Source organism: Pempheris klunzingeri, chromosome 13 (assembly GCF_042242105.1).
Source record: "Pempheris klunzingeri isolate RE-2024b chromosome 13, fPemKlu1.hap1, whole genome shotgun sequence".
NCBI classification, from domain to species: domain Eukaryota; kingdom Metazoa; phylum Chordata; class Actinopteri; order Acropomatiformes; family Pempheridae; genus Pempheris; species Pempheris klunzingeri.
This window is the reverse complement of record NC_092024.1, coordinates 19,973,429-19,996,383: the sequence shown is the minus strand read 5'-3', so window position 1 is coordinate 19,996,383 and position 22,955 is coordinate 19,973,429. Positions and strand designations below refer to the sequence as shown.

General features: G+C 41.3%; 1 protein-coding gene across 2 annotated transcripts in view; it reads right to left on the bottom strand.

Moving 5' to 3' along the window:
* The window catches only part of sos2 (son of sevenless homolog 2 (Drosophila)), a 34,722-nt gene that overhangs the window by 3,615 nt on the left and 8,152 nt on the right, over window positions 1-22,955 (bottom strand). For both annotated transcript variants that reach the window (XM_070842093.1, XM_070842094.1), the window contains exons 2-22: window positions 19,096-19,221; window positions 18,714-18,845; window positions 18,169-18,333; window positions 17,847-18,053; window positions 15,192-15,335; window positions 14,762-14,872; window positions 9,409-9,507; window positions 8,354-8,481; window positions 7,412-8,067; window positions 7,190-7,271; window positions 6,897-7,019; window positions 5,520-5,632; window positions 5,031-5,253; window positions 4,327-4,446; window positions 4,076-4,238; window positions 2,929-3,046; window positions 2,575-2,747; window positions 2,370-2,486; window positions 982-1,246; window positions 548-589; window positions 49-152 (exon numbers count right to left, since the gene is read on the bottom strand). In XM_070842093.1, coding sequence (XP_070698194.1) covers window positions 49-152; window positions 548-589; window positions 982-1,246; window positions 2,370-2,486; window positions 2,575-2,747; window positions 2,929-3,046; window positions 4,076-4,238; window positions 4,327-4,446; window positions 5,031-5,253; window positions 5,520-5,632; window positions 6,897-7,019; window positions 7,190-7,271; window positions 7,412-8,067; window positions 8,354-8,481; window positions 9,409-9,507; window positions 14,762-14,872; window positions 15,192-15,335; window positions 17,847-18,053; window positions 18,169-18,333; window positions 18,714-18,845; window positions 19,096-19,221 — 3,411 coding nt within the window. The remainder of the gene's footprint in view (window positions 1-48; window positions 153-547; window positions 590-981; window positions 1,247-2,369; window positions 2,487-2,574; window positions 2,748-2,928; window positions 3,047-4,075; window positions 4,239-4,326; window positions 4,447-5,030; window positions 5,254-5,519; window positions 5,633-6,896; window positions 7,020-7,189; window positions 7,272-7,411; window positions 8,068-8,353; window positions 8,482-9,408; window positions 9,508-14,761; window positions 14,873-15,191; window positions 15,336-17,846; window positions 18,054-18,168; window positions 18,334-18,713; window positions 18,846-19,095; window positions 19,222-22,955) is intronic.

The window sequence follows — 22,955 nt, the reverse complement described above, 5'->3', positions numbered from 1 at the left end:
TGTTGTGACTGTGAGTATAATTGTTACTAAATGATGCCCTGCTCTTACTTTGGCTTCAGACATTGCGTCTTTCCTTCGTGGCGGCAGAGGAGGCGGCTTCAGCAGCTCCTGCTCGAGCTGATGGAGGCTGCTGCAGGACACAGACTGGAACTCTGAGGGGAAGAGGAGACACTCGTGGAGTTAAGAAAAAGTGTGGATAAATGAACATGCGCTGCCGACTATCACAGCACAGCACACACACACAAAAGAACACAAAAAGACAAATAAAAATAAAAACTAGACTTTAGAGAAAAATGAAAACTAAATCACATCATATTGCAGACGTATAAAAATAACTAAAATAAATGTGAAAATACAGGAAATGTCAATTTGGTCGACACAACTAGCCTGAGGAGGTACTGGTGCAGATGTTTCTGAAAACTAACTGAAACTAAAAACAAAAATTAAGGAAAAATACAAAACTACAACAATAACTCTGCCTCTCTGCAGTCAAATAAAGCAATCAGGTACAAACTACCACGCTGAAAACTCAAAGGTCCACACTCACTTGAAGGCGGCAGAAGAACTGGAGCAAATATGGAGTTGCTTCCTGTGAAATTCAGACAAGAGACAGACAAGATGAAGATCTCGTTTCACAGGAGAGGTGAATGATTTTACATTTTGCATTTGTGTTCTGAACAAAAGCAGCTGCCTGTGTTTAAATCCCAGTGTTGTTGTTTTTATTTATTTATTTCTACATATTTATCTACTACTATTTCTATATAGACCAGATATATTAGTATTAAATGAAATGTCAGCCGGACAAATAGCTCTGCTAATACGCAGCCCACTACAGCTGTAATTCATGTAATACAATCAATCTGTAAAAGAATGTAAACAAAAAACAAATTTAGACATTTAATGACTTTGATGGAAACTCGGACTTGAAGACCCTGTCTTGAATACACTTGTAAAAACATTTCCTGATATTCAACAACTCACCGCCATAGGAGCTGCTCAGGTCGTGCTCCATGAAGACTGAGCTGAGGTCGGACGAGGCGGACTGTGGCGGCGTCGGCGTGTTCGGAGAGGTGGGCACCGAGACCGACGCAGGCGTTTCCGGCTCGGTCTCAGCGATGCTCCGGAAGGTGATCTTATGCGGGGGCTCCCTCTCCAGGGGGACGGGGTGGCCCTTCAGTGTGCCAGAGGTAGACGTTCGTACAGGCCGGATCCCCGGGGATTTCAGAGTGTACATGGTTTTCCTGGGCTGCAGGAGGAGAAGCACAAATTCAACAGTGAGAACTTAATCACCAACACAACCCGTCCTCTCCTCAGAGAAAGAAGCTGATGTTCACTAAGGACGCACCAATACCACATTTTTTTTCCCCCAAATCAAGAACAAGTAGAAGTAGTTATAGCTGGAATCTTGCCGATACCGAGGGCTGCTATGAGTGCTTTATATTACATTACAGTATACTATTTTCATTACTATACCATCATACTAATGTCAGTGTGAGTTGTCACTCTGCCACAGAGATGACGTTAGGCTTCGGTAGCTGCCACAGATGGTCAGAGTACCACTAATTGTCACAGGAGGAATTGTAATAAATGACTGTAAGAGTAATTATCAGTTAAGAGTGCATTTATTTCAAAATGGGTGAAATCATAACCTGCTTGGGGGATGTAACTGCATAAAATGATTGAAAAACAAAAAGTAGATCCTGGCTGCTCACTGTGATGCGCTGGTCAGCCATCCGACATATTATAAGAGCCAATCTGCACCGACCAACCCTCAAAAACATGTTAAATCAACCACCTGAACCCAAACACAAACCTCCCCCTGTATGCATTAAAGTAGCACAATTGTCAGGACTAAGGAAAGAGACAAGGATGGAGACAACACACGGAGTTAGAGCTGCAGTGCTCTCCTGTGTGTGTGGGAAGAGAAGGAAGACTATGGCCTGCAGTGTTTCTGTGAGTTATTAAACTCGAAACACAGTTTGGAGAATTTCAACGGCGTGATATTTTCAAGTAAGCTTACCAGAACCTGCCCGACATTTTAATTGCTCGAGCCACGTTGTCACTACCGACTGTGCTAAAACAGATTTATGGCTGCTGACTTGTCTTGAGAACAGACCATGCACAATTCTCTCCTGGCTGACAGGGAGTCAAGCGAGGCGTTGAGGGTATCTGGTTCACAGTTTTTGGCCCGAATGTTGGCATCATTATCGGTTCAAATCTCTCTTGACCTCAAATGTTTTACCTTAAAATTATATCTAAAAAGTTTGTGAGGCAAGATTTCAGAAGAACTTTGACTAAAAAAGGACACAGACCCCAAACTAAAATGGCAAACATCACTCCAACAAGAACTTGACTACTGAGACACTTACAAATCGGGGAGGCTGCTTGCAGTTCCTTGGCTCAATGTCCAGAGACGTTTTGAACAGGTAGTCAGCAAACTCCTTTTCAGTCCTGTTGCCCATCGGGTTCAGATTCTCAAAGAACCTCTGTGCAACAAAAAAAAGGGATTCTGAGTTCAGAATGTGTGAAACATGTTGACAGACCAAAGACAAAATGACAAGAATGAGCGCTGACCCTGATTTCGTGCTCCACGGTGAGACAGTAGGGCTGATTCTGATACTGCTGGATCTCTCCTGTGATTTCAGCCACTTTCCTCCTTTTGCTGAAGTTGATCAGCTCCTTGCCGTGGCGTTTCAGGAAGTCTGGGTTGCCTTCCTCCGTCTTTAGGATGTTGGTTAAATAGATACCTGAGGATGGCGATGAGTTTGATAGTGGTCAAGAGACGAGCACAGTTAGAAATGTACAGTACAGAAATGGAACTCTTGCTGGTTTTGTAATAAGTAATGGTGACTGAAAATGGGTAGGATCCATGATCTTTGTCTCATTTCATACTTCACTTGATCCATAGTTACACTGCAGAAGGCTTACCAAAGAAAGGCACACAGGGTGGGTTTATTGACTTGAGTTTAGCCAAGTATTTCTTAAAATGGTCCTGGCTCAGCTCCACGGCTTCTTCCAGGATTTTCTTTTTCCTCTCTGGTATTGCCTGTGGGTGCAAGCGGGAGAAAAAGTCCCATAAATTATGTTCTGACCACCAGTTCAATTAAAATGCATGTCAAAACAATAATCAGATGTTTCTCAGTTGCTATTTGTTGTGTCAGCATTTTTAGGCAAGCTGAAGGCCGCACTTCAACTGTGGGAGGAAGCTGGAGTACCCGGAGAAAACCCACAGGAGCAAGCATGGGGAGAACATGCAAACTCCACACAGAAAGGTTCAAGGCTCAAACCACAAGCCAGCGGATTTGAACCTGGAAGCTTCTTGCTGTGAGACAACAGTGCTAACCACAGCAAGAGTGTAATGACAATAAATGCATTGAATATGTTAGCATGCTAATGTTAAGAGTACAGCACTGACTTAAAAGTGCACTCCTATGACATCACTGCACTCACAATGGGAAAAAAAAAAATCCAACCAATGATATCGTCTTTCTAATTCCATACATTGTTCAAGTCAAACATGGTGCCTACATTACCCAAAATGCAACTGGGCCACCAACAGTTTTGTCAGACATGTGGGTGTGTTATGCTAGCTGTAGCTAATGTTACCTCTACGTCACAGAGCCAGATTGTTTTCATTTTAAAACTTGTAGTCTTCAGCTTATACAATTTTTTTCCCCACATATCCAGTAGTTCTCCCCAACAACCATAAACAGATTTAGATGTGAACAAGTTTCCTCTAACATGAGCATAATTACAGAGTCTAACAAGTTAGAGCTTGGCATGACATGCTGTCTGAGTGGTCCTAAAATAGCCACGGTATATAGAGGATAAACCCTTTAAATTCAGGTGAAAACATCCACTTTCTTCTGGGGCAATCATCAGGTCAAATACACATATTAGTGATAAGAATGTGTATGATCACTGCAGCTTCACGGGACACAAATGTGGCTCTTTACTCTTAGTCTTTTGAATTTTGTTTTCTTTTTTTTTTTTTAGTAAAAATAACCACAAAATGAAAATACAAATAATTTCTTTGGTTAGTTTTCCTTCTGATTGCTTCAATAGTTTTACTCACCTCAAATGTGTGGTCGAGCCTGTAGACTGGGACAGAGTTGATCGCGCTGACCACCTCCAGCACGCCGTTAAAGTTGTTGAGCTCCTGGAAAACCTGTAGAATCTCTATGACCCGCGATAACACTGCCGCCCTCTCTTCCCAGTTCATTGTCTCAACAATATATCTGAAAACGACCAACACACAGACACAGTTACAGGTTTTTCCCACAGGCCTATAAAACCAATTCTGAATATCTGAATCGTCTGACTCACTTCTCGAACCACAGTGTGAGGTTGGTGGTGTGGCGGATCATGCGCAGCAAGTTAGGCGAGTTTTTCTCTTTGTCCTCTTTGGTCCAGACGCTGCCGACCAGCTCGGACGGCCGAACAGCTCTGTGGAGGAAGCAATGCTTTCACTGTAGCAAATGTCATGTGTATGCCTCATCTCCAGCCGATTATCTTATTCATCTGTATAAACAAACTGATTACTATGCAAGGATTTAGTTTTAAACTGCCAGCAGTCCTGTCACAAGCCTTTTATGTGAATGTCCAGTCAGTGCTGATAGTAAATGTAGTCCATTGAAGCAATAAATACCTCAGTCTGTGCTTTATTGACTGAGATAACTGGGTTCTACTGCTCATGGAGCCATGCCAGCAGTGCCTACATTTACCATGATGCACTACACGCAAGCTTCTGACTCCCAATCTCCAAATCCTCTGCTCTTTCGGTGTTAGCGCCGGCCACAGACAGCTCAAAAACAACGCACAAGAAAAACTGCCCACAATGACTGAAATTCTTTGCAGCCGAATAAGCTGATTGGCCGAGCTGACAGAGCCAGTAGTTCTTCCTGAAGAGAGAACACTGAGTTCTTCTTTATTTGTTCAACTGGCTACATTTATCAACAACAGCAATTGAACATCTGCATAAAATGTGGCGAGATTTCCCTCGAATCCACTGCTCTGCCACAGGGACTCACCTGTAGAGCTCTGATTCGAGCAGAGTCAGCTGGCGGGCGATCTCTATAGGATGAAGGGTCATGAGGTCAAACGAGTCGAATTGACCTGCTCTGCAGATGTGCCACTCGATGGGCGGAGGCGGGCTCTCGAAGGTGATGTTGTGACTGACGCCGTTTGACTGCGTCTGCAGCTTCCGCTTGATGATCTTATTGATGGACTCAACCCACTTTCTCATTGACTTGCCTAAAAAAAGAAACAAAATATGAAACATATATTATTCATCAAAGCTTTACTTTCTTAATGTCATTTCACAAACACAAATTTCATGTTGCAAGCCAGACAAATGTGTCCTCTATCACTGTGTTTTACTAAACGAGGTCCTCCTGGGGTTACTGCTGTCATTGCAAGAGCGGGAAATACTTGTAGATCTATATTTCTGTATTTCTTATTGTATCCCTTAGAAAAGGATTCATTTTAATAATGAGTGAATACATTTTTGTTGTTCTGACCTCGCAGTTGAATTTTGCTGGTGATGTACTCCTCTAATCGGATCCTCAGCTCGGGATCATTCTCAAAGTCGTAGAAATGATGTTCGACCCACTGACGGAAAACGTTGAGAACCCTGCAAAGCAAAGACACGTTACAGTATTAACTAATTAAACAGTGTTTTAATTTTACATCAACCAAATAATCCAATAGATTACCTGACAAAGAGGTTGGTACGATGGAGACATTTAGCAAACAGTCCTCAACTGAACAGTTTTTGGCTGGTGGCCAGTGTGTATTCCTTACCCTGGTTTTTAAAGAGTGGGTACTTAAAAATAGAAACAGCAGTAATGTTTTGTGCTTTAAAGGGCAAAAGTCGTGCCTGAAGAGGTTATTTTTACCTACTTTCTTGGTTTGAAAAAAAAAAACGATGAGACGACATTGCAAATTTTACTTAACACTAGATCATCCAAACTACATTTAATTGAACTCGAATATGTTAATAAACCTTGTTTAATATTATCTGTCTCTGTGCCTTCGCGTATTAGGGAACTCAAACAAACAAAATACTGTTGATGCAGAGGACATATAGTAAGAGACACAGTGTGCTGTAATTACCCACTCGTGTTTTAACTGTTTCTGTGACTAAAGTCTGCAGGATTTTATCGCAGCTGCCTTTAAATACAGCAGCAGTGCAGCCTGATACTGAGACGCTCTGTTCTTAATGGTACTTAGTAGACTATTCCTGACTCTGTTGCTCCTTATAAGGATACAAAGTCTAATACAAAAGTTATTCTGTGGCTCACTGAGAACATTCAGGCCTCAACAGGAGAATGAAAAAGAGCCGAAAAACAGCAGAAGACAAAGAGACACGAAATCTTTTGCTGCATTTTCAAAGAAGCTTTTCTAGGAAATAAAAGAAAGCAGTTAATGATGCTGGAACAACTTTTTACATTTCATCTACAAGGGTAGAGACTCAAGGGAATACATAAAAAGCTTTTCTTATCTATAAATGTAAGCAACCAATGGACTCATTTCAGGGATGTGTTGAGGGAAATGATTTATCCCTTCTTAGACCATCTGACAGTTCAACTTGACCACCTCAGATTTAAGATTCCTTTTTATTTGGTGTAAACATTTCAGGACGGTGGTGCTTTATTAGCTTTAAACTTAAAATAGCACATAGAAAGTGCTATACAAATTCAAGATTATGCCTTGGTATAATAAAAGTTGTTCCTATAAAGCCAGCTCATTGCTAGTTACTTCTGGACATCATCACCAAACTTAGATATTCTCCTTTCTTTGGTGTGATTGTTTGTGTGTTGTTTCTCTTTGCCTTTGAGGGGCCTCACAGGAACAATCAACAGTCGGATTCAGCTGTGATTGGATGGCGGTCGTACCTGAGCTGGACTGGCTGCACATATTCCTTCCGAAATCTCTGGAGCTCTGCTGCATTTGGCTGATCTCCATTCCAGAGAGCCTGTCGGTCCTCCTCAGTCGGTTCTGGCTCAGGGATCTCAATCCTGAGAAAAATAAAGACCAGATATATGATAAACCAAGATGTTATAGCACCTACTATACCACATACTGTGTGAAAAAATTGAAAGTGAGGACAGATTGCTGTTGTGGCTCTGATAGAAAGACACTCAGCAGATACAGCAATGTGAGCACAGTTGTTCTGGTTAAACCGTACCTGTCTATCAGCAGAGTGAGAAGCTCTTGTGGTTTGCAGAATGATCGGTATGTGGTAAGAAACGTGCGCACAAAGTTAGGATCTACAAACAGATGAAACAGATTAGATAACACCAAACAATCAACATCACAATGCAATCTTTGCAAAATACACCCGAGTCAACGGGATAAAGTGAAATATGTCAGATTTTTCTCCACAAGAAGATCTATGGCAGCCGCTTACCAGCATACATATGGTAGGTGAGCCTCTCTATGAGCTTGACCACTGTGCCGGCCTTAATGAGGGGGATGCCTGTTTTGCTCTGCACTTTGTCCTCAAACACAATATTCTCCTCAGAGTCCTGCACAGCAAAGCGGTAAACCTCCGGGGAGGGTAGTCTTAGAGGATGCTCTTGTTCCTCGTGCTGCAGCACTGTATCCAACATGCGATCCAAAGTGGAGCGGTACTGCAGAGTCACCAGCGCTGCCATCCACGCTGCTTTCTCCTCTGCTGTCCGTGCACAGAAAACCGCGCAGTTTTCATCTTTTCCTATCAGTTCGAAGGCGTGCCGCAGCTCTGCAGAGTCCTCGCGATCCACGATGCGGATCTTCCTCAGCACAAACTTCTCCTTCAGACGGTACTCCGCCCCGCTGCCCGAACCCGGGAGCCGTGAACTCTGATTGGCCTTGCAACTTATCATCAGGCCATCAAACAGGAAGTTGTGCCTCTCGTGCTTGGCACCGGCTCGTAAAAGAGGCCCCTCCAGGATGAACTCGCTGCAGCACTGACCGATGTCTTTTCCCTCCCAGCCGTCGATGCTCTTCTGAATCTCATTCATGCGTTTGATGGCTAGTTGTTTGCTACGGACCTGCCTGCTGTAGAGGCGGTACATGGGCTCACTGTGAGGGAGGAGTGAAGTCAGAAAGTCAGAAAAATGAAGAGCTCAATGCATAATTCAAACATGAAACCACTGACATAACACAACTAAGCAGCAGAACTGAGCCACTGCAGCTGCTGGATGCTCTAACTGCAACAGGTTTGTGAAACAATTCTTTAACCGAGAATTGCCTCGTTACAAAGGAAAAACAGCACATGTAAACACATTTCTGCCATTTTGTTAATAACATGTAGACAGAATGACCTAATGTATATTAATTATCATAAACTCTGGTAGAGGAGGCGTACCCTGGTTTACGGCGAGGCTGGTGTTTGGCATAGATGCGTTCCACGCTACACTGAAGGTTAAGCAGCGCTGTGATCGCCTGTTTCAGACATTCTCTGTCATCTTGGTCTTGACTGCGCTCCTGAAGTTGCTGTAAAAATGCCAGAAAACACACCCTTCAGATATACTGCAGTATTCCACCATAAAGAAGTTTATACATGTTTTCCATGGCAGACATTTTGACATGACATAGCAGGGAGAGCAAAGGTGTTATTTATATAAACTGCATCACATTATGATGAGCCAGAGCTGCGGTATTGTGCATGAATGTCTTACTGTGACACTTAATGTAACAGAGCTATTGTTCATGCTATTAATAACACCTGTGCTTTCGTTGCTACGAGTCAAAATGTCTCTGTGAAAAGATGAAAGCTGTGATGTGATCAGCAAAATAAAAATAGACCAAACCAAACCAAACAAGGAACAAGGGAGGGACCAGTGATAAGACCCTTCTGGGCAGAATTACACTTTCAAGTACTAAAAAGCATATTTAACACTGTTCTGCCTGCAATTCTTAACATTATTTTAAGGAAGTGTTGATTTCCAGGCAAGGCGACCTGATGAATATTTCTCTGGTATTTTGATTTCTGCTTCCTGACCCCCCCCCCCTCAATGTAGGAGTGGACTGATAACGTAAACTGTATTTATATTATGAAAAACCTTAGTTTTTGTCTTTGTCACCAGAGAGACGTGTGCGGTAAATTCTGTACAAACATGTAATGCCCTTATGTCCACATTGTGTGGATGTTTTGAATGAATAACCCTGTAAACCTCATTGATTTTCATTTCATTTTCTCTCAAGTTTCCCCCTGATACACATTTTTATTACTCTTATGTGCACACTTCACCTCTCCCTAAATGTATGAAGAAAATCTAAGAAAAATCAGTGGACAGCAGGGGAAATAAAGAAACTTTTATCCCAAAATAAAATACAAGGAACAAAATGTAACATTTTTATTTAGTTAAACAGAAAACCAATCTTATCTTTGAATAAAACTGTCCATGTGCCAGGACATACCTGCAGTAGCTCAAAGTAGTGCATGCAGTGGTATACTGGGACCATCATCAGCTGTGGAAGGACATACTGGACTGCTTCTTTGAAGCCTTCTGCGACTGACTGGAGACAGAAAATACACATAAAAACAGTGATGGATCAGTGTGACCAACCAGCATGTGATCAACATCGACAAATTTCAGAAAAAACATCCCAGTCGCAATTGTGATTTATAGAAAAACTGTCTGTTTCATGTAAAATGATACATGTTTCTTCTGCAGACATTTAAGAACAGACGTCTGAGGTTAACTTTCATTTTCACTTCCAAGTAGTTGGATGTGTTTAAACCTGTCTAAGGGTGGCAGGCATGCTGTTAAAAAAAAAAAGAAATGCATCCCACAATATAAAACAATTCAGAACAGAGCAAAAAATAGGAATTGCTCACTACAAAACACTGACAAACTGTAAATGCTGAAAAGACAATGAAAATCAAGATGTGCATGTTTCGGTCTACAAATGCGACTGAATCCGATCATATAAGAGGCTACAGGGTGGCGAAGGATGAAGGGAGGGAGAAGCGATTGACCGAGTAAGGCTTCATGGTAACCGGAGAGGGGGCCGTCATTGTATCCATTTAAATCTCCTGTTCCCCTGATAGACGACTCAGAATCAATACGCTACTACTCAGACTCCACAGCAGCGGCCACGCTGTCTGTGTGGGGAGGGGAGGGGCGAGGATGAAGAGGGTCTGTGTGCATGGAGGAGCGAGACATCAGCTGCATGACGCACTGATGGACAGCCAAGGGAACAATGACCTAAGTTTAGATCACGATACTGATATGTCGGCATTACGCAGGTTTACAAATTGTCTGTGTGCATTAGGGCCACACTTTCAGATCTATCACAATCAGCACCATGAATTTAGGTTGGTTGAGTGCAATACTGGTGCGACACAATTATGGTGTGTGCTTTGGTGCAACAAATCAAGCGCTCCATACACACTGGTATGTTTCAAACATGCTAACCTGACAGTGTTTCTAACCACACAGGCGGCAAGTATGATGTTATCAAACTATGCTTACAGTTTTTAAGCTGACTGACTTCACTGTCTCACTGACTTTTATTATTCGTTCATTTTATTGTTCGTCAATTGATGTGTGAGCTACTGGATTCCTGAATTTCCCCTAGAGGATGAATACATTATCTATCTATCCATCTTAATATGATTGGCATGTGTTAAAGTGATATTATCAAACTCTTGGCAAGACAAAGAATAAGCAAATTTTCCAAAATCTCAAAGTATTCCTTTGAAAACATAGAAATTGTAAGTTTATGTCTGAATAATGAATGAGAGTTCTGGTTGTGCGATCATGAAGTAAAACTTGTGAGGGTGGATTTCTGTCAATTTTAAATATTGTAGCAGTTACGATGCAAGTGCTCGGCAAAATAAGAGATAATAAGATAATCCTGGTGGTTGAAATCATGCAACACTGACAAATTAATAATTTTGTTTAATCTAAGATGGTTTGTGTGGCGTTATGATCTGAACCAAGAAGATTGTTGACCAACCTTTTGGTTTGTGAATATATGTAAACTGTGAAACATCCTGAAACAAAACGGTCTTTGTGAATCTTTCTGCATTCTTAAATACTTAAATGGGTACCTGCTTAAAAGTCCAGTTTAAACTGCACTGAAAGTGATCTCAGGTTAATGCGAAGGGCTACATATGCATGTGAGCAGGTAAACTGGAAGTTAAGTTGATGTTGTGTTGGATACCGTGTAAAAACGAGTCCGTACAGGAGCGTGCATCATTGTGAGAGCAGCCTAAGTATAAAACACACAGAGCAGTAAGAATAAGGTACAGAACGACTATGAGAACAACATGTTCCTGTTTCACAGAGGTACAGGGCTGCTTGAGCCCATGTCGCGGTCTTTATTCGCAGCTTATTTTCAACATGAAATGTGCCTTGGGCCACCCGCTCCCCTTCCTCCCCCTGCCCAGGAAAAAAATGGCCCGCAGTGTGGCTGCCTGTTCTATTTTTAAAAGGCGATGTAATTTACCCACAATACCAGACGCTGCAGAGTGCAGGGGCTGAGTGCTCGACAGACACATCTATCTGGCAGGGAGCGAGGGAGTGAGGAAGATGAAGTACATGCAGTGACACAAAAGCTGAAGAGGCAGAGCAGAAACGCAGATGATGCTGCTGCTACCTGGGGTTCGATCCCCATTAAGGCAAACGATGGAATATGTGCGCATTTATAGCAGGAGCTGTGGATAAAAGTGTCCACGTAATGGCTCACACTGTACAAAGAGGGGAGAAGAGACGAGGAGACGAACAGCCATCGGGTCAGAGATGAAACGCAATGTGAGAGACGCTAAAATAAGATTAGCCAACGGTGCAGAAACGGGGCAGGAGCAGGTTGATAAAAAAGGGGCGGAAGGTGTGTGGTGGGGGGGGGAGGCTGGTGGAGAGACACATTACACCATCTGCCCCTGGGACCGCTGCTGACGAACACACACGCACACACTGATGGTACAACAGAACAGTAAAATGGTTTCTAACCAGGTTGAATCTGTGGATTATAAATCTGAAACAACTAGTTAACTAATTGATCGGTCCGTCTATCAACAGAAGATTACTCCGCAATTATTTAGATTTTCAATTAATCGTTTAAGTCATGGACAAGTCAGTGGTTTAGTGATGAGTTTTTCCAGGTGAACGCATTTCAGTTCCATATGTTAGCATGATCTTATACTTTTTAGTGCTTTCTATAAAGGAAATTTATTTCAGCTGTCCACTGTCCTGCGATTAATGATTTTTCAACAATTGGCGGACAAAGTAAGCTGTTAGAAAATAGTGAAAAGTGTCCGTTATGTTTTGTCAGACTGCAAAGTAACAAATGACTGAAAGCGGTCGCCTTCGTGGATCAAACATGAACCATAAACATGTTTTACCATCACAATATTGCAGTTTATGCAATCAACAGACGTTTATTGTAATCAAGAGTATTAGATGTTGGGAACAGATTCAGTGCTTTCTTTTATGGGTTTTTTATGGATTTTCTCAAAGCTGGAGTTGAGTCATGTTCATTATTTATACTATTTGGTATAAAAACATGACTGAAATCATTGAAGGATTGTTTTAATAGTTTTCAGTCTATCACACTAATTGATTTATCGTTTCAGCTGTGTCTAAAATAACAGAATAAATATTGGTACGACTGCCATATTGAGATGGGCTCAATCGACATGCTTATTTTAACTTCTATTTATTCGGCTGATGCTTTTATCCGAAGCGACTTACAATAACTGCATTCAGTATAACCAAATATAACCCAAAAATTGCAAGGATCATGCAGATGGAATGAAAAGCCACAGCTATGGCTTTTAAGAAAACCATCAAGTGAAACAATGTAAGGTGTTTTCAAATGAATACCGCAGCGCTATCAAGCCAAAAATAAAAGCTTTATTTTCAACCCCTGTGCCCTTTCCCCCACTCTCATACAACGAGTATATGAAAATAAACACTGGGTGTGTGTAATCAGAGGACAGTGCCATCGGTGTTGATCTAACTGGGGTTAGACTGGTGGTTTGAGGGTAAACACGGCGAGGCCTCAACCTGACGTACAGTAGAGCTGCAGGATGGTCAGTCAGCTGCTGCAGCCTTTCTGACTTTAACACAGAAAACAGAGCAAAGCAGGACGATATACGGTACATTTATTAACATAAAATCTTTACATCTGCCCATCGAGATGGCAGATTGGTGTTCAAACCCTTGAAAAGGACAGCTGAAATCCACCTCCTTCTGTAAATACTGTTGTGAGTTTGGAGCTCTGCTGTTGCTTCATGTGAATGGTCTGACTCGCTGGTCTTTGGCCTGAGAAAACACCAGCAAATATTTCATCTTCAAAGGCTGCCAAACTGCACCCCACCGAGCATAATTCAATGCTATTCTTGTGAGGAATGTCCAAATAAAACAATGCGGCAGCAGTGAAAAAACTGTACACAGGACGCTGAATATGTCATGACATGCCCTCAAACGATATTCGGATGAATTCCACCAGGCCGACTTCAAAGCAAAACAGGAACCAATATTCAAACACCGTTTGCTTGGTGTAAACACATAAATGACCTACTTGTACCTTCATATTTAAAACAAACAATTTCTTTTTTCTTTTCGTGCTTTATGGCATTTTTGCCTTATAAGAAAGTTTACATTTGAGACTGAGAGGAAAGATGGGAGAGGGAAACATGGCAACAAGAGGGAGTATTTATGCCCATAGCACAGCAATTACATGTCGCAACTTTTAATCCTCCAAGTCAGTGACGCAGACTTCAAAACAAAATTATCATACGTTTAAAATAAGTTGAGATCAGCCATTCTTTTTACAGGAGAGGATAAATTATCACACGTAAATAATGTTAATAGTTTTAATGTTAACTTGATCATTTTTTAATGTTAAATTATGCATGACACTAATGATGGAACAAAAAGACTGAACCAGGCTCTATCACCATATTCTTGAGGATCACAGATCCTAAAATGTGGAAAATCAGGAACAAAATATTTCTTGTTATCGTTCTTTTTTCACCCTTTTCTGTATAGTTTATCCCAAACAAGTTTGGGCCTGGACTATATCAGTCCGTCAGGGGCGGGGTTGGGCAATATGACGGTATGTAGTATCTGACGGTGGAAATGTGTCCACTAGCTGAGATTTGGCAACACCGTTTCCACCGCGGGAGCTATGCAGCAGCGTCTCTGTGGTATATTCAGGCCAGGCTCTGTAGCAAATCAGGCCTGGATTCTCGCGTGAACTGCCTCACAAGGTCATGTGATTTGGGTAGACATGGAGGAGGAGAGTGAAGATTGTAAATACAGAGGAGGAGGAGGAGGAGGAGGAATCCCGGCCAACACAAGATGAAGCATGCAAGGCAGTACATATGTATGGTTATTTTAGATCACTTCTTAATTGACTTTACAGAACAATTAAGTTTTTTTTATTGTCGCTCTCATTCTTTTTTGTATTCATTTCAATTTGTAATCTTTAATGTTTTGTTGTCTGTCATCTCTTCTATCATCTTTTTTCCCCCTCTCTACTGTTTTTGTCTGTTTCTTCTTGTTTTAAGTCCATCTTTCAGGCTTTCTGGTGTTATATCCTGTCTGTCAAAGCACTTTGCAAACTCCATTTTAAAGGTGCTATTCAAATAAAGTTATTATTATTATTTCATGATTATTATTATTATTATTATAATAATGTAACCATGATATAAAAGTACATGTACCGTGACAGAGGATTTCGCCCATGCTGTCCACCCCTAATCAGGAGCTAATGTGTGAAACCACAGGCTTCTCTGAGGCCGATGTGAACATCTTACCTGGAAGTAGAGGCCGACGGTTGGCCGCGCCATCAGGTTGTTGAAGTGCTCGTGGAAATCCTTACTGAGGATATCCTGAGACAGGGTCTCGTAGGGGTCGAACGCCTGCTCCTGTTGACATGGAAAGGGCAGAACAGGAGTTAACGTTAGAGAATTAACACCTGTGACGCCGACAATATTCCTACATGATAAGGATGCTCAGCAGTGTCAGACAAAAGCAAATATCAGCATCTTACAAAGCGTTTTAGCTCTGTCTAAAGAGTTTGGTGCCAGAGTAAATGTTTATAACCCTCGTCAACATTTCTTAGCAGTATCACAACGTATTTTGTTTACAAAGCATTTCACACACTTGGAAACACGAGCTATTTATATTCAAATCACATCCTGAACAAGTGAGTTTTAAGATTTTCATGTCAGAAAAGCTTCATACCTCTGCCAGATCTTCAAAGCAGCTGCCCACCAGCGGATGAGGGCTGCCATCAGCTGTCATCTCTACGGCATCCTCGATCAGTCCGAGCAGCTTCACCGTCAGCTCGTGGATGTCCAGGATGTTACTGAAGATCACCTCCACGTCCTGCACAGCAAGGCAGCCACAATGAAGGTTGGTTAAAGGTTAGAAAGTTAGGTTTGTGATCGGTTTGTGACTGAAGAATGACTCCTTACATCAGCTAAGTCTGTTGAAGAGAAACAGATCGATTACCCTATTTACCTTCATCTACTTTTAAAAAGGGAACTCCATTGATTGAGTTTAATTTAGTTCAGATTCAAACAAAATAATCCTTCTCAATCATCACTTATGATCCACTAGAGCTGTGTGGCAGTGTGTGTATCTGCAGCGTCCCTGCCAATGAGACCCTAAACCTAACCTGATCAGCTGAGCCAGGGAGGAGGGGTCAGCTTTGAACGTTGTGTTTACAAACCACAACTGACAAATCCTACTCAATCTACCTTTAAGAAATCACCTTACCACAAGAAACCAACAATAACCGAGTTACTTAAGTGCATGTAAACACACTGAAGGTGTTTAACCATAGGAGCGTGCAGCAGGGTGTTGCTGAAAAAGCTCCCATTCTTGGACGACCTCCCTTAACAAAAATGAACAAAAAAAAAAAAAAGCTGTGAGAATGAGCTCTAAACAACAACAAGCGGCTCAATTTGCCTGAGGAAATCATTAGTTTAGCACATGCGAACCCTAAAAAAAAAAAAGCCTGATTATTGACTCCTGAAGTCTGAACAGAAGCACAGTCCTGTCATTATTTCACCGTCACTCTTTCTTGACATCTCCCAAGTAATTGCAGATTATGCCGTGTTTCAACAGACATAACTGAGGTTATTTTTGCGAGGGCTGCAGATGTTGTTCCTGTCTCAACTTAATTACATGTTCTGCATTCCACTGGGCCTCACAAAGGTTTATCCTCCTCACCCAAATGATACCACAAATTACCCAACCCAAAATATGCAAAGCCGCAGCAACCCATTAAACTCAACTTTCCATTCACTTCTCCTCAACCCATGGATCCACTGTGCTCCTTACCCTTACTTTTTGTTCCTTTTTAAGAGAATTTAGGGAACTTAATTGCTATATTACGCAAAATGTAATTAGAAATTTGTTTCTTTGGTAAACCCTCTGAGATGGATGTGAATGTCTATTTACTGGGCTGGTTTAGTGGAGGGGTCAGAGAGCGTGGGTGGTGCCTCAATAGATGAGACAAAATTGCTGGAGTCTTTTTTATCAGGCATTGACATATTGGCTGTTCCCTGACTCAAGTATGCAACCTGTACCATGTACAGGATGATTGCTCTGGCTGTCTGGTCATCCATCAGAACAGACAAATGTCTTTAATCTCAGATAAACTGAGAGTAACTTGACACCAGTTCCGTCTACAGTGTGGAGGAACTTTAAACTGAGAAAGATATTCAAATTACTTAAAGGGACAGAGGAGAAAAATACATCTGTCCAGCTTCAGGTTTAATATCATAAATCAACACTTGTAAAATCTGCGTGGGTGTCTCAAAGTGCCTCCCGATGCTGATTGCCACTTAGCCCATTACAGAGATTCAGTTGTAATCTTTAAATCTTCTTATGCTGGATTTGTCTGAAATTGCTTTGTAATTAGGTTTACAGAATTCAGCTGGAAACTTGGCTGTTTGTTTATAAGCCGGTTTTAGAGTAAGCTGGTCGCAGCACAAGAGTTGGGAGTACATGATTGTGGGTCATTTTACAAGAAGTTATAGATTTCCCTTATAATCTATTTTTAATCTAATAATAACACAGTGGAGCTGCTTCTAAACTTGCTTAATACACACAAAAATTAGTTGTCTGGCATTGATGTTTCTGATCTGCTCTTCTTTATTAGTTTATCCAGTTTTATCCACAACATGTCTCAATGGAATGATGCGGAAAAATGTGTGCTTTGTAAGATAAATCACAGACTGTACATAGGAAGTGGACGTAGCCACCATGACTTCACCCCCTGGTCGTTCTAAAGCCTTCAGTTTGGCATTTTGGCCGTCACCATCTTGGTTTTACAAGCGACGTTCTTTCCACGAAGACTCTGCCTGTGATTGGTTAGATTTAGACATGAGCTGCTTCTGACTGCCCTAATACATACCCTGTCTTTTTTTGTCTATTTTACTCTAAATGGGACCAAAACTTAAAAAAAACACACCATCATGTTGTGTTGAAGAAGACTCTTAACTAGCGATAAAGGCATTAGGAAAATGTTTACTGAGATAATAAATCAAATACAATCGGACGTCTTTTTGCAACCAGTGGGGTCGCCCCCTGCTGGCTGTTGGATCCAGAGGCTACGTCCACTTCTTTTAAACAATTTATGGATAAGCTTTATTTTGCCAGCACTGTGACAATTTCCAGTGGTTGTTTCACAGTAAATAGCTACCTCTGTCTTCACTAAAAAAAATAAACCCCTTTTCAGCACATGGGGGAAAAAACGTGTGAAAATAGGACGGTAATATTTAGAGCGTAGTCTGTGCTCCGATTATCGACAGGTCTGATAATCCTCCTTCGCTCAGACAATATTACAATTTTGACAGCTTTCTAATTAATAGTACATGTCTTCCTCACCTGAGGCGTGAAGATTTTGGGGTTGGACAAGAAGTGGTGGCGGAACACTTTGATGATGAGGTCTAGCTCGCGCAGGTACTGCCGTTCCTCTGCGATTTCAAGCCTCACCAGGTCGTCGTACGTGAGCTCCCCAGAGGACGACGGCTCCTCTGGGCACTGAGACATCAAGCCGATGTCCTCCTCCTGGTCAAACATGTCCATCAACACCTGGAAACAAAAAGCAGAATCGATCAAAGGGATTCCTTTGCTCCTACAAATGCCCAGAACCTGCATCTATTAAACTGGGTGCTGTGCAACCTTCACTTTCCTCACAAATACTCACCTTGTCTGCGCACATGGACACCTTGATGTCCTGTTGGCTGATTTCATAGTGCCGAATATTGCCGACATAGTTGCCTGCCAGTTTCAGTATGTCTGCCGATATGTATTCAAGCACTGCCACAATGTACAAGGACACATGGTAGTCGACTTTATAGCCCAGAACCTCCTGTTGAGGCAAAAACGTTAAATATTACACAGCTGTCCATCAGTTGATTCATAATAATTCTTAGTGTCTGCCTGAACTTGCATGAAGGAGCACATCAGTTCAGGAGAAAATCAATTAGTCTGCACCAAGCTGTCAAAACTGTAAACTAAATTAGGTTATAAAAATTTCCCAGCAACTGCTGCAACTGTCTGGCACTTGCGTCAGAGTTGATTATGTCTTGTGGGAATGTGAACACTAAAATAGTCTAAAATATGTGAATTGAAACATGCCTTTCATTTATTTATTTTCCTCCCCAAACTGTTACAAAAAATGCTTCATTTTAGAGTGTAAAGCTTTATGTGTTTGATGCAGAGACTCTTGGGCTCTTCAGGAGTCTTTACCTTAAGCAGAGGGTGTATCTTGTCCACAGGGAGAAGTAAGGGGTTTCTCCTCTTGCGTTTCTCAATGGCTGACTGGGCGTCAGCAATCGCCCACTTATCAATAGGGTGGGGAAAGGTTTTCTGGACCCGTTCCTGGAAAGAGGGAAATTATTCTCTTAACGCTTGATAAATTTGAAGGCATTAGGATGATTGAAAGCTGCATTGCACAGAAGCAGTAAATGATGTTAAATGATGCTGTAGTAGTGGATATTTCCTAACATTTTAGAGCCAAAATATATAAACCCACTGAAGTTACTGACAATCTCAACTTCCACACCTATGCATTTTGCCAATTTACAACACATTAGGAATTCTTATTGAGGTGCTCCGTAGAACGCCTTACCTCCACATCCTGCACGGTGCGAGGCTGGGCCACACACAGAATGTTGAGCAGCTGCAGAATCAGCTCCTCGATGTGCTGCAGGGCATCCTCCTTCGCCTGGAGGTTTGGGTGGACCTGCTTCTGTACCTGAAAGTTTGAGAAAAATATCAAGGTTCTTTACTTTGTCACATAAACAAAAGCGTACAATACAGTGGGCAGTGAAACGCACTCAATGCCCTCGTAGTTTACCTTAAAGCTGGTCAAAGAAAAAAAGAGGAAGAAATGATTGACAGATACAGAATGGTTGATCTTCTCTGAGAGAGGCATGACATGATGTCAACTGAAACTGTGTAATCTGTGAAGCTGATAGTAACACCTGGTATGATGCACCTCAGTTAGGCTCAGGTCACATTTAATGACGTAAAGTCAGCAAGTACAGACAACGACTGACTGAAGACAAACCCTCTCTCTTGGTCTTAAGGGGTCATATTAGTGGTTTTTGCATGTTTCAGCTCATTGGCAGCAAATTATATGTAATTTTCATTACAGCTGGAGACCTTCTAAATAAATCATAAGTAAGTTATTTCACCACAGTGTGAAAATCAACTTGCATGCACTTCATCAGTGAACATTTGGTTACTTCTTCTTTCAGAATTTTACATAATTATCACTTTGTAATGCACTTTTGTACCACAGGGAGCATTTAAATAACACATCCTTGTTGTTACTTTCAAACAAGCTCAGACATCTCACTCAGAGAGTTGGCTATCAAGCAGCAGCATTTCTGTGTGTGTGTCCCTGTGTGAGGGAGGATGGAGGTCAACTGTCCTCTACAGCTTCATATTGCTCTGTATCAGCTAAGCCACACACACACACACACACACAAAACAGATATAGACAGAAAACAATAAAAATCACAACATCTTCCACACTGTAAACTCTGATATGACTTTCCGACAACATAATTCATGGGCAGTTGTTGGCAGCTGACTCTGAAGTCTCTTGGATGTTTGCGTGTCCTTGTATGCATTGTCCGTGCCAACATAAACTAAAAATTAAACAAAACAAAATGAATTAATATGGAGCCAACTAAAAGTTCATTGTGAAGGATTACTAATTTCAAGCAAGTTTCACGTATGGATGTTCATTTGTTTTACTGCACTGAACAGAATGAGATAATGAGTAAATCTAGGACATATATGAAGCATCTGAAATGTTTGTTCTGGGGTAATAAGAAGCATTCAAGATTTGTCATTTTGGGCTACAGCACACAAATCCTTCTGCATGTAAATTCCAGCAGCACATAACAGATATATCACCTCTACATCAAGGAAATTATTCTACTTCAAATTAAGCTACGGGACTCTGCCAAACAATAAATCTGCCTACAAATACAGTTTCCATAAAAACGGGGAAAAAGACATGCATTCAAAAGGTCTCTTCTGCTGATGTATTAAGTCATCCAGGCTTTCTCCTGAGGGTGGAACCAGCCTGACAGAAGGTGTGGTTTTAGGTGCAGGCAGCAGAGAAGGTGTGGCATCATCAGGTCTACAAGTGGAAAAAGAAGAACACCCCCCAACCAGCCTCCAGCCTCCCAAAAGTTGTCGTCATTCGGGCCGTGCCCTCTTGCAGGAATGCTGTCAGTTGAGATACTATTATAGCACCCAGAGCAGACTTAAAGCAGGAGGGAAAAAAAGGCTGTGGGAGAGAAGGAGAGGAGAGAGGTGGATAGAAAGACGGCCTAACATTTACTCTGGACTCACAAAAGCCAGGCCTGTTCACATGCTAGTGATGGAATTACCCTGGCTTATAGTAAAGTGGGGCATTATGATGACAAAACATTGCCCCCGGATAAAGGAATGTGAGAGGAGAGTTAAAAGGTCAACGCAGACCGAGCTCTGTGCATTCTTGTGCTCTGACTTAGCAGAGATGCAGCCACGGGCAGGATGTCCCCTCGGTCTCAAGTTTAAGTTCATTCGTTTAAAAATAAAATCAAAAGCCAGAGGAAAGAGAAGAAGGTGAAATTCTCACTTAAAAAGTGGTTTATAAAGGACCTCCTGTTTTCCGAGATCTGTTTTGGATTCATTAACTACAGTCAGATGCTTTTTAAAACAAGAGGAGCTGGAAAATCTGAAGCCACAGCGCGGCCTCGTTTATGTTTCTGTACGTCATTTGTGTTTTGATGCACGCTCACAAGACTGAACAGCTATAAATAAGCCACAACTCTATTTGGAAAAAAAAAACAAAAAAAACATATATATACACACACACACACACACACACACACACATATATATATCAAAGCAGAAGTAGGTTACAAGATATGTTCTCTGAACTGCAAGTAAGCACTTGACCAAATTCCACAGGAGACCAGGAGCTGTGAGTCACCACACTGAAACTACGGGGGTTTCCCCTGACTCCATTCACAGAATAGTTGGCCCGTTTCTGAGGGGCCCACATCCAACAAGTGTTGTCTATCTCCAACAATGTCAGGATGGTAGACAGAGCAGAACAGAAATACACAAATTTGAATGTCATTTGGATAAAAACATGATAAAGAATGAATTAAAATACAGCACATGCAACAGTGACTGTTACTGTAGCTGCTTATCGTGGACTGTGTACACAATAAAAACACTTCACCAGCACTAACATTGTGTCGTCATGCTTTATGTTGAATTATTGACTGTCTTCGAGTTATTGTTGATTTTGGGTATCAAACAAGTTCTAATTACAACAGGCTTTATTTGTAGCTGTGTATTTTCTTTTAATGCTTTTATTCTTAACATGTGTGCTGCCAAATATCAACTAACTGGGAAGAAAATTTGCTTTTTTTGGGTAACTCATATATTCATAAATACTCGACTGTCCCTGTCAAGTGAAGTAATAATTATATTGCACATATTTTTACATAAGTACCAAAATAACCTGCTGCAGAATGAAAAAAAAAAAAAAAAAAAAAAAACACTATTCACTATTTGTAGCCTCTCAAATGTGGTTATTTTCTGGTTTTCTTAGTTTTATATACGAATAAACTGATTATCTTTGGGTTTCGGACTGCTGGTTGGACATAAGAAGACATTTAAATCTGTCACTTTGGATTTAAAATTGTGTCATTATGAACGATTAACCGAGGAAATAATCAGCTAATCGATCATGAAATAATCATTAGTTGCAGCCCTGTGTGTTTGTTTAGTAGATGATTTTGTAGAAAAAAAAACACTTTAATGGAAAACATTTAAGAATTAATAACGGAGTGACAATCGAGTTTGAAATGACAGTATAAGATGTCATATGAGCGAGTTGCTGCCAGTGAATCTGTCAGCTCTGCTTGATGAGGGCGTCTAAATTGAGGACTGAAAGGAGAGCAGGGCCATGTGCAGGTATGACTACGGCTCAGTGTATTTACAGTACCACGGAAACTTGATCCTAATGGGTGATGGATGCAACATGGTCTGATACAGTTGGCAGCGAACACTGAAGTGAGTGCAAACGAAATGAAACCAATTGAGTGGAAAAATATCAGGGGAACTCCTGAATTTGAAAAGCGTTGGGGTTTTCGTGGTTGAAGAAGAAACGTTTCCCTTGAAGAAGACATGTGAATTCAAAACATCCTGCTTCATCACTTTGAATGTGCACCAACTGAGCTCAAGGCAACAGATTCACAGAGGAATTTGGTGTAAATGTCACAATTATCACCCATTATGCATAAAAGCTGGTTAGTCCGTTAAAACCACTAGTCGACTATTAAACAACTTACATTTTTAAACTTACACTATTAAATTCATCGCCAACTATTTTTAGAATTGTTTTGATTCACTTTAAGAAGAAAATTCTCAACTCCAGCTTCTTAAATGTGAATATTTTCTGGTTTGTTTGCT